The following is a 12079-nucleotide window of genomic DNA, read 5'->3' as shown; positions in this document are numbered from 1 at the left end:
TTGGAACCAGTGTCAGATAAAACCTGAACGATAACTTTCGTGAATTATAAGAAGAAATCTGAGATCTAAGTTTTCACATTTACTCTCTTTTTCTGTTGATTTTTTTCTGACAGATTTTAATCTGATTCTTTTTTCCATTCCTTCAGGGAATATGTTCATTATTAAGATTCCATCTTGTCCATCCTTTCTTCATCTTCCTTCTCCAACCTACTGTATTGATCCATTGTTTGTTTGATACTTAAATTCACGCTCGTTCCACGTCGTCATCCGGATCTTCAATCCGTCCCTTCTGGCTTCTACCTCCTCGTTCCTCCCGTGAATCAAACTTCCGAGCCTGTTGATCTCGTTCATCTTCACGTCTAAATCCCCGTCAGAAGCTCCAGGAGGAAACTGTTTTCAGTTGATTCTCTTTTTTCATTAGGGCTGTCACTTTATATTTGCCTGTTAATCCTGCCGTCACTGTTTCATTTCCCACTTCTGAAGAAACATTTTCATCTCCAGCATTTTGTTTCTAAACACACTCAACCACCATTCACTTTCCTCCTTGTTTTGATTTGAAAAGTAGTTTGTACACACATTATATCTTCAATCTCATTCTCTTTATCTCAATATGGTATTTGAATTATATAGAATTTTGGTTCTTCGCATACAAATAAAAATGAATTACTTACTTACTTACAACACTAGCTCTATATTTCAGTGTCTCAGAGAATTGTTCTTCAATTGGTGTCAAGCTTAAGGCAGTGATGTGTCGATGAAGCTTCATGAAACAGTGTCATTATGTCCTGAGTCCACTAGATGTCACTCTTTGCTCTATAATCTATTGCTTTGAAAAGCTTGTCTTTATTTTAATCATTTACTTTATTTGTTCATTAAAACACCGTCATTCGTGTTTATCTGTGAAGAAGTGTGTGGAAAGCAGGTCAAATACGTAAAAGCGTGTTTGATAATGCGTTAAAACTTGTGATGTGTCGATGAAGCTTCATGAAACAGTGTCGTTATTTCCTGAGTCCACTAGATGTCCCTCTTTGCTCTATAATCTATTGCTTTTAAAAGCTATTCTATTGAAATCTCACATCATTTTTAAGCTGAGGGCGCCCCCTACTGTCCTCTAAAGAATATGACACTGTTTCATGAAGTTTCATCGACACATCACTAGTTGAAACAAAAGTTTTATAATGAAATAAACATCAAATACTCAATAAATTAATAAATGAATTTGATATTAATATATTTTTTTAATTATTTTAATTATTTTTAATTATTTGACTAAACTAATTAGTAAAGATTAGTACTAATTAGTAGTGATGTATCGATGAAGCTTCATGAAGCAGTATCATATTCTTCAGAGGACAGTAGGGGGTGCCCTTACCTTAAAAATGATGTCAGGTTTCAATAGAAAAACTTTTCAAAGCAATCGATTATAGAGCAAAGTGGACTCGGGAGACACTGTTTCATGAAGTTTCGTCGACACATCACTAACTAAAAGCAGATGGTAATAATCAAGAGGATTTATTTTGAATATATATATATATATACTGTATATATAAAGTGATAACCTAATAAAGATAAACAAAACTTTAACAATAAAAATATCTCAACCTAGTTAAATACAACAAAATGCATATTAAATTAATTTTATATTTTCAACAAACTCATCCAAAAACAATTTGTATTTGATCTGAATGTTTGCATTGGTTTCAATTTAAAATGTCAGTAATATTTATGTAAGTTTGTTGAACTTTAATCAGAAACTGAGGCCACAGTAATCAACCTCTTTTTTTTTTACAACCAAAACTGTGTGAGAGGAGTTTGAAAAGATACTTCTCAGTAAGTTTTTTCAAGAGACTCTTGCTCTAAGAGAATCTAACATCCTGTCAGGTTACCTCGCAGTGGCTTCGAGCAGCAGCTGAGACCCTTAAAAAACTGGAGAGATTAAATCTGAGTTCTTAAGAATATATTTCCATGAGATGAACGGATGGAAGTGTGTAAGACTCAGACCTGAACACACTTTATCTAACTAACAAACAGAGCAAACGAAGCATTTTAAAACTTTAATTTGACCAACTTGAGACCTTGGCTCCTGGGTTTGACTTTTGTTAGCTGCTTTCTTATTACACAAACAGTGTCTTTGTAATAGCTGGATCATGTTGTATGTCAAACAGTAAAACAGGTTTAAATATATTTTTTAATCAAAGTAATTATTATTTTTTGATGAAAACATAAAACATGATCAATTAAAACCAATTATTAAACTTGATAAGAGAAAATATATATATATTTTTTTGTTTTTTTTGTGTTAGTCCTAGTACTTTCTAGAACTTATTCGGATGTGTGAATACTCGCCAGGCCCTCGTAAAAATGTGTTAAGTTTAGGTTAATATTCAAAATGAACTTCAACCATGCATTTAACTTAGTTTTTATTAAATCATATATTTTAACTTATCTAACCCTATAGAGTCAGTTTCAGTAAATATGTAAGATTGTTTTAATCGTACAGTTTGAGTCATTTTAAACTGTAGTAAACTAAATTATAAAATGCAATTAAACTATTTGTATCTGTGTCCAAACAATTTACAACTGCAGTCAAACCATTTTCGGACGGTCCCACACGATATTTATATATATATTGGTTTTTTTGGGAGTATGAAATGGGGAGAGATGAAATATTTATATCAGTTATTTCTGCTGCTTTCTCATACTTTTCTATTTCACTGAACGACCTCATTTATGTTTCTTGTTGAGTTATTGTTAAGGCTTCATCTATAGTTATCTATATAACTTATGTGCTAATAATGTATGTCACGTGATCATTTATCAATGTCATTTACGCTTTAATTAAAAACATTTAAAACATTTTTACATTTTCAAAAGCTATTTAAAGGCGAACTAATGTAAAAACCCAACTGTCTTGACTCACATGTTGGAAACTCTTGACGATGTTTTTCGTTAACCTGAAATCTGGGCGAACGAGAGGTTACGCGAGTCCATTATGACGTAATAATGGCTTCACTCATCCTCCAGCCAGCTGTAACCACGCCCCACTTAATTTATACAACGAGTCCCTTGGAGGTGGAGACTTCCGGGATGAATTACGGGCGGTGACAAACTGAACAGGAACATACTGATGAGTTCAAAAGTGTTCCAATTTTGGGAGACATTTAAATCAGGACTTTACTTGACCTTTAAATGGACAAGACACACGGGGAATAAAATGACCCAGATTTACGGCTCTCTAGGAATAATGACTCCAGTGAAGTAATAACGTGACTCTGTGTGTTGACAGGGAGGATCTGGCTCGGACCGCTGCGTCTAAATGAAGTGGTTGAGCCATGCAATGTTCCTGGAAGGCAGTGATCCTGCTGGCCTTGGCCTCCATCGCCATCCAGTACACGGCCATCCGCACGCTCACCTCCAAGCCTTTCCAGCTCTGCCCCCTGCCCAGCCCCCAAAACTGTGGACTGGGGGGCCAAGAGACGGAGCCTCCCTTTGAGCGAGGAGGATGCGAGGACTACCCCTACCTCTCCATCAACGCAACCAGAAAAACCCACGTCCTGGTCCTGGCTACCACGCGCAGCGGCTCGTCGTTCGTGGGTCAGCTGCTCAACCAGCACCAGGAGGTTTTCTACCTGTTCGAGCCCCTGTACCACGTCCAGACCACCTTGATTCCACGCCTGTCCCACAGCCGCTACGCCACCGACAGACGCGTCATGCTCGGGGCGAGCCGGGATCTGCTGCGGAGCCTGTACGGGTGCGACCTCTACTTCCTGGAGAGCTACATCAAACCCCCGCCAACCAACCACACCACCGATAAACTCTTCCGTCGGGGCGCCAGCCGAGCCCTGTGCCAGCAGCCCGTCTGCGATGCCTTCAGTCCCGCCGACGTCAACGTGGAGGAAGGGGACTGCGTGAAGAAATGCACCTCCCTCAACATCACCTCGGCGGTGGAGGCCTGCCGGGAAAAGCGGCTCGTGGCCATCAAGATCGTCCGTGTGCCTGAGATCGCCGATCTCCGCGCCTTGGTCGAAGACCCGCGACTTAACATCAAGGTGATCCAGCTGGTCCGGGACCCGCGCGGGATCTTGTCGTCGCGGATCGAGACCTTCAGGGATACTTACAGGCTTTGGCGAATATGGCGGGCCACGGGACGGAGGCCATACAATCTGGATTTAAGCCAGCTCACCATCGTCTGCGAGGACTTCCTCAGCTCCGTGTCCACCGGGCTCGGCCACCCGTACTGGCTGAAAGGGAAATACATGTTGGTGCGCTACGAGGATTTGGCCAGAAACCCTCTGCAAAAGACTAAGGATATCTACGACTTCATCGGACTGCCTTTGGATAGGAACGTGGAGGATTGGATTCAGGCGAACACTCGGGGCAGCAACGACCCGTCCGCCAAACACAAGTTCGGAACCGTGAGAGACTCGGCGGCGAACGCGGAGAACTGGCGGTTGAAACTTTCGTACGAGATGGTGGAGTACACGCAGACCGTCTGCCACAAGGTCCTCCGTCAGCTGGGGTACAAGTCGGTCCGGTCGGCGGACGAGCTGAAGAACATGTCCCTCTCGCTGGTGCAGGACAGAACTTTTCTACCTTTTTTGTAACGGAGATAGTTCTCTAACGACTATTTTTGATATATTTATAATTGTTGCCTTATCGTTTCCATTGTCGTGATTATGTTTCTTGACATTTGCACTAAGATTCTAAATGCACCGCGGGATCCCAGGATTCATCCCCAAACAAAAAAAACAGCACACGGAATTGAACCAATTTACAATTTAGTTCTTTTTCCTTTGAAGGGCATCTAATGTGAGTGTAGGTGCGTCTTAAATTGTTCCAGGACCTCGATTATACTCATTAGTATGTTCCTTTTTGCACAAAACTCTCATTTAATAAAGATATTCACATTAGAAAATATGCTTAAGCCCCGCCCACTTAAAATGCGCCGTTTTGGCTGGAGAAGAAGTCTCGTCCGAGCAACCACGCCCACTCCGCTCTGATTGGTCACAAAAACACGAGTTGCATTCATGCACTCACGTAAATTTCAAACTCACCCCTAAAACTCCCGTTTTGTACATAAAAATACGTTTTTGCTGCTTAATGTACACATTACAAAAACACCTAAAGGCAGAAGTAACTCTCACCATGTTTACATAAATATTTATTTTGTTTATTAACATGTAGGCTCTTAACTGATTTAGGGCTTCTAGGGGAGGAGACCTACACCAGAGTGATGTCAGAAAGTATAATTTAAAGTGTGATCTCGTTTGGCGAGATTTCAGACGAGAACTTTATTAAGTAATAACTTCAAAACGGAGCAATGTCATGATGAATGAACTATTGCATTTTGAAGAGGAACGACTTCAATGTGAATAAGTCAGGAGAGTTTTCACATTAGGTGCCCTTTGAACAAAATGAAGCGAATTTGTTGAAAGATGATAATCGAGGCATGTTTTTTTTTTTTTTCTGTTTCTTAATCCTGTGAAGGAATCTTTGGACTGTACAAGCCCAGCTGTGCAATAAATAGTGAATGTTGCAGTCAACCTTTGGCGTGGTGACATTTCAATCCCCCCGGGGACGAGAGACAGAACGTCGAACCAGAATTGCTGCCGACAATTAATAGCGTCTGTGGTAAGTGGACGTCCTCGACACACACACTAACAAGATGTGAGCGTGAGATGTACTCGCTGCTTTGAAAACACCAGTACTTTGTACACCTGGGAAAAGAAAGTGTGTGCAAAAGACAGTGTTAGACGTGAACAACGCTCTTTTCATGTCTGTTCCTTGTGACTCGGGGCTCTGCGTTTCATCGCAGCATCCACTGAAACATTCATGCCAGGCCCCCCTAAAAAAAATGGTAATTCCCCAGAAGAACAAGATATAATGATCCTGAGAGTTCATCGATTGAGTTTGTTACGTTAGAGAAAGACAGTGTTTGGACACAAGTTATTTAATGGTTGATTTCCAAAACAATCTCTTCTTCAATGGCTAAGACTTGTCGTCAAGACCGTATGAAAGAGCTCAGTGTGTACAGGGACTTTTAGAAGAGATGTTGATAGTATTAATCACTGAAGCGCAGTACTGCCAACTGCCGCAGTACTGTAATTTTACAGTCTTTCGAACGTATTATAAAACACGTTTTAACTTATTATAAAACGGATTTTAACGTACTAAAAAAACATGTTTTAACGTATTATAAAATAGTTTTTATGTATTTCGAACATGTTTAAATGTATTGTCAAACACATTTTTTATGTATTTCAAACAAGTTCAAATATATTGTCAAATATGTTTACGTATTTCAAACACTTTTAAATGTATTGTCAAACGTTTTGACGTATTTCAAACACGTTTAAATGTATTGTCAAACGATTTTACGTATTTCAAATACGTTTAAATGTATTGTCAAACACATTTTTTCGTATTATAAAATACCTTTTAACGTATTTTGAACACGTTTAAATATATTGTCAAACGTTTTTACGTATTTCAAACACGTTTAAATGTATTGTGAAATACGTTTTTAGGTATTAACAAACACGTTTTAACGTATTTCAAAACAGTTTTAAAGTATTATAAAAAAGGTTTTAGGTATTAAAAAACACGTTCTTACGTATTTCAAACATGTTTAAATATATTGTCAATGATGTTTTAACGTAATAACAAACACGTTTTAACGTATTATAAAAAACGTTTTTACGTATTTCAAAAACGTTTAAATATATTTAAAAAACCCTCTTTTTACCTATTGAAAACACGTTTTATAAAAAACGTTTTTTACATATTAACGAACACATTTTAAAATATTTTCAAGCACGTTTTAAGGCATTATCAAAGACATTCCAACGTTATGTCAAATGTTTAAATGTGTTTCCAAACCGGTTTTAACGTATATTCCGATCTCAGCGCTCAGAAATGTTAGGCTACACACAAACTAGAACGATCCATCCTCGTACTTTGGTTTGTCCTTATTTTTAATCATTTACTTTATTTGTTCATTAAAACACCGCCATCTGTGTTTATCTCTGAAGCAGTGTTTAGAAGGCAGGTGAAATACGTAAAAACGTGTTTTATATGCGTTAAAACTAGTGATGTGTCGATGAAGCTTCATGAAACAGTGTCATTATTTCCTGAGTCCACTAGATGTCACTCTTTGCTCTATAATCTATTGATTTGAAAAGCTATTCTATTGAAACCTCACATCATTTTTAAGATGAGGGCGCCCCCTACTGTCCTCTGAAGAATATGACACTGTTTCACGAAGCTTCATCGACACATCACTACTACAAGGGATTGAGCGACACCGAAAATGAATGAATGCCATTCTGGAGTTAATCACTCTTTTTCTGTTACAACTGAAAAATTACTCCCAAAAATATATTAAAAATGTGAATTGGTGAAAATTAGTGAAAGAAAAACGTTGTTATTTTACATCCATTCCCGGCTTCAATAGTTATTTTTATTAAACGTCGGCCATGAATAAACATGAAAGTATGTTTGTACAAAACTCTCTTTTCATTAAAATATTAACATTAGAAAATGATCTTAAGCTCCGCCCACTGAAAACACTTTGTTGTTCTGGAGATTAAATCTTGTTGACCATAACCACACCAACTCTGCTGTGATGGTCAAACGTGAAAGTTTGTCACCACGCGTCATCAATACAGAAAGTCTCCACCTCCAAGGGACTCGTTGTATAAACAAAGCAGGGCGTGATTAAAGCTGGCTGGTAGGAGGAGTGAAGCCATTATCATAATGGACTCTCGTTCGTCCAGAAGGTAGGTCAACAAATCCTTTATAGAGGTAAAGACGCTAAAAAAATAATTTATACATCACCTTCACCATTTAATTTGCAAAGAAGAAACATAAATTGATTTTAGCTGATTCATTTCTCCGGTCCTGACTCTCAAACCTTCACAACGAACCTACCGTCCTGACTCTCCACCGGCCACAGGGCAGGGTTGAGAAGGAAGTCCAGTATTTTTAAGGCATCGTTTCATGAATTATAATGAGAAGTAGCGACATGACTTTAAATCTACTCGCTCAGTGACACTGAGAAAACTCTCCCTGGAACTCCTGCTCTTGACCTTTAGTTGATTCGGTGCATGAGAAGAAAAACATCATTCATAGTTTCAGGCCATTTTTCCTTCAGAACTTCCACTTAATTACAGCCATGAAGTCACGTATGTGGAGTCATCGTAACATCTGGACGACGACACACGAGCTCGTCCGACCCATTAAATCAGTGATATTATGATACTATTTATACTACTTATTCTACTACCACTACAATTTATACTTCTACTTTTACTAATAATTCTACTACTTCTACTCCCACTACTACTTATTGTACCACTTCTACTACTAATTCTACTACTTTTACTACCTCTTCTTCTTCTACGACTTCTACTACTAATTCTAATTCTACTACTTTTACTACCTCTTCTACTTCCACTACTTCTACTACTGATTCCACTACTTCTACTAGTTATTTTATTACCACTACCACTTCTAATACTAATTATTCTACTTCTTATACTCCCACTACTACTTCTACTATTACTTATTCTACTTCTACTACTAATTATACTACTTAACTACTTCTTCTACTCCTACTTCTTCTACTTCTACTACTAATTCCACTACTTCTACTACTCATTCTACTTCTACTACTACTTCTTCTACTTCTTATTCTAGTTCCACTAATACTTCTACTACTCCTTCTACTTCTTCTACTACTTCTACTACTAATTCTACTACTTACGTTACTCCCACTGCTACTTTTACTACTACTTATTATACTACTTATTATACTCCCACTACTACTTCTACTACTATTTATTCTACTTCTACTACTAATTCCACTAATACTTCTACTACTCCTTCTACTTCTTCTACTACTTCTACTACTAATTCTACTACTTACATTACTCCCACTACTACTGCTACTACTACTTATTCGACTACTTATTATACTCACACTACAACTTCTACTACTACTTATTATACTAATTCTACTACTTATTATACTCCCACTACTACTGCTACTACTATTTATTCTACTTCTTCTACTACTTCTACTACTAATTGTACTACTTACGTTACTCCCACTACTACTGCTACTACTCCTTCTACTTCTTCTACTACTTCTACTACTAATTCTACTACTTACGTTACTCCCACTACTACTGCTACTACTACTTATTCGACTACTTATTATACTCACACTACTACTTCTACTACTACTTATTATACTAATTCGACTACTTATTATACTCCCACTACTACTGCTACTACTATTTATTCTACTTCTCCTACTACTTCTACTACTAATTGTACTACTTACGTTACTCCCACTACTACTTCTACTACTACTTATTCGACTACTTATTATACTCACACTACTACTTCTACTACTACTTATTATACTAATTCTACTACTTATTATACTCCCACTACTACTGCTACTACTATTTATTCTACTTCTTCTACTACTAATTGTACTACTTACGTTACTCCCACTACTACTTCTACTACTACTTATTCGACTACTTATTATACCCCCACTACTACTTCTACTACTACTTATTCTACTAATTCTACTACTTATTATACTCCCACTACTACTGCTACTACTATTTATTCTACTTCTTCTACTACTAATTGTACTACTTACGTTACTCCCACTACTACTTCTACTACTACTTATTCGACTACTTATTATACCCCCACTACTACTTCTACTACTACTTATTCTACTAATTCTACTACTTATTATACTCCCACTACTACTGCTACTACTATTTATTCTACTTCTTCTACTTCTTCTACTTCTACTGCCTATTTTCCCTTCAAAACCTCCACTCAATTACAGCGATACAGTCACGTATGTCGAGTCATCCGACGGATGGTAACATCTGGACGAGCGACACACGAGCTCGTCACGAGCGATTAAATCTGTCGTGACGTCGCATCGTCTGAAATTAATCCATGGATTTTATCCTGGAGATTCCGTGTCACAGTTACAGCTGAAGGTCACAGCTGGACTGAAGATTAATGAAAGACCTGGATTCGGACTCACGGCATGAAGCTCCAGGGCGTGAGTATGATATGTGTCGACGACCACAGGCGGCTTGTGTGATATTTGTGTTGTGTTGTGTTGTGTTGTGTTGTGTTGTGTTGTGTTGTGTTGTGTTGTGTTGTGTTGTGTTGTGTTGTGTTGTCCAAATGCCACTCGTTCATTGTCCAAATGTGTGATTCGTGTCAGTGTCCGTCAACTCTTTCTGTTCCGACTGCAGCAGTAGGTAAATAAATGGCCACTAAATCCGAATCAGCCGCCGCTTGTTTACCCGTAAAACGAGGTGTTTGAACGCGAGTTGCTGCCCATCAGAGTGCGAGGCCTGGTGGTCCATCGAGATGCGACGCACAAGCCTTTGATCCGAGGCTGGAGGCTCAACCTCTCTTCCTCTCCGCGGCTTCTCCATCATCCACCGCTTTCTTCTTCTGCCAGGTCTCTGAGGAATCTTCACTGTTCTCTGTTTTATTTTAATTTGACTTTGAAAGAAACTCATCCTTTAAAAACAACCATTAGCCTCAACTTCCTCCATGACTGTGAATACTACTAATTCTACTCCTAAATACTAAATACTATTTCTAGTTATACTACTTCTACTACTAATTCTACTCCTAAATACTAAATACTATTTCTAGTTATACTACTTCTACTACTAATTCTACTCCTAAATACTAAATACTATTTCTAGTTCTACTACTTCTACTACTAATTCTACTCCCAATAATACTTCTACTTCTACTACTTCTAATACTACTACTATTTCTACTTCTAATTCTACTACTACTTCTATTTATACTTCTAATACTACTACTTATTCTACTTCTATTACTTATTCTACTTCTACTACTACTTATTCTACTTCTACTACTTCCACTACTACTACTATTTCTACATCTACTACTATTTCTACAACTAATTATTAATTTACTTCTACTACTTATTGTACTTCTACTACTATTTCTACTACTTATTATCCTCCCGCTATGACTGCTACTACTACTTCTACTTCTACTACTAATTCTACTACTTCTTCTATCCCCACTACTACTTATTGTACTTCTACTACTTATTCTGCTTCTACTACTTCTACTACTAATTCTGCTTCTACTACTTCTACTACTTCTTCTTCTACTAATTATTCTATTACTTCTACTACTCCTTCCGCTTCTTCTACTTCTTATTCTACTCCCACTACTACTTCTACTACTAATTCTACGACAAATTCCATAGCCTTTGACAGTTCAGTGTGTGTTTGTACAAAACTCTAATTTTATTGTAATATTGACATTAGAAAATGGTCTTAAGCCACGCCCACTGAAAACACTTTGTTGTTCTGGAGATTAAATCTTGTTTACAATAACCATACACACTCTGCTGTTATTGGTCAAACATCGAGGTTTGTCACCACGCATCATCAATCCAGAAAAGTTTCCACCTCTAAGTGACTCATTGTATAAACAAAGCGGGGTGTGATTACATAATGGACTCTCGTAACCTCTCGTTCGCCCAGAAGGTATGTCAACAATTCCTTTTTAGGGGCAAAGACATGACACTAAAATATACTTTATACATCAACTTCACCATTTTAATTTATGTACAGAAAAAGTACAGACTTTGTCTTAATTTAGATGAAGAATCACATTTTACCCATTAATAGAACAATTATTTCATTATCTACTGTAATAGGAGTTGTTTATAATGAACGCTTTCAATGAAGTTATCATAATAGGTCGGATAACAGTCAACAAGATGCTAATAATTACTTAATATATTTTGGTTTTCTTTATCATACACTTCATTCTAGACTAGCGTACACATTAAACACACACAGTAACAGCCAACACACTTTAAAAAAGTGTCTTTAGATCTAAATCGTGTGATTTTCTGTTGAAAAGATAAAAAAGTAACTCCTGTGTTCGGCGCTCAGTCATGTTGCCAGTTTTATTTGGACGAGTCCTCGTAGGACAGAGAGAGCAGATCAATGCTCTCTCCAACAAAACACAC

At 37.5% G+C, this 12079-nt stretch overlaps 1 protein-coding gene across 1 annotated transcript in view; it reads left to right on the top strand.

Moving 5' to 3' along the window:
* LOC148085246 (carbohydrate sulfotransferase 1-like) overlaps positions 1-5543 on the top strand; it is an 8568-nt gene extending 3025 nt beyond the window's left edge. Inside the window, exon 2 of the mRNA XM_087783400.1 lies at positions 3287-5543. Coding sequence (XP_087639526.1) covers positions 3333-4604 — 1272 coding nt within the window. The 5' untranslated portion in view covers positions 3287-3332 and the 3' untranslated portion in view covers positions 4605-5543. The remainder of the gene's footprint in view (positions 1-3286) is intronic.
* Positions 5544-12079: the final 6536 nt, after the last annotated feature.

This window comes from Callionymus lyra, chromosome 2, assembly GCF_982586985.1.
Source record: "Callionymus lyra chromosome 2, fCalLyr1.hap1.1, whole genome shotgun sequence".
Lineage (NCBI taxonomy): Eukaryota > Metazoa > Chordata > Actinopteri > Syngnathiformes > Callionymidae > Callionymus > Callionymus lyra.
Note: the sequence above shows the minus strand (reverse complement) of the source record. Positions and strands in the feature narration are given on the sequence as shown.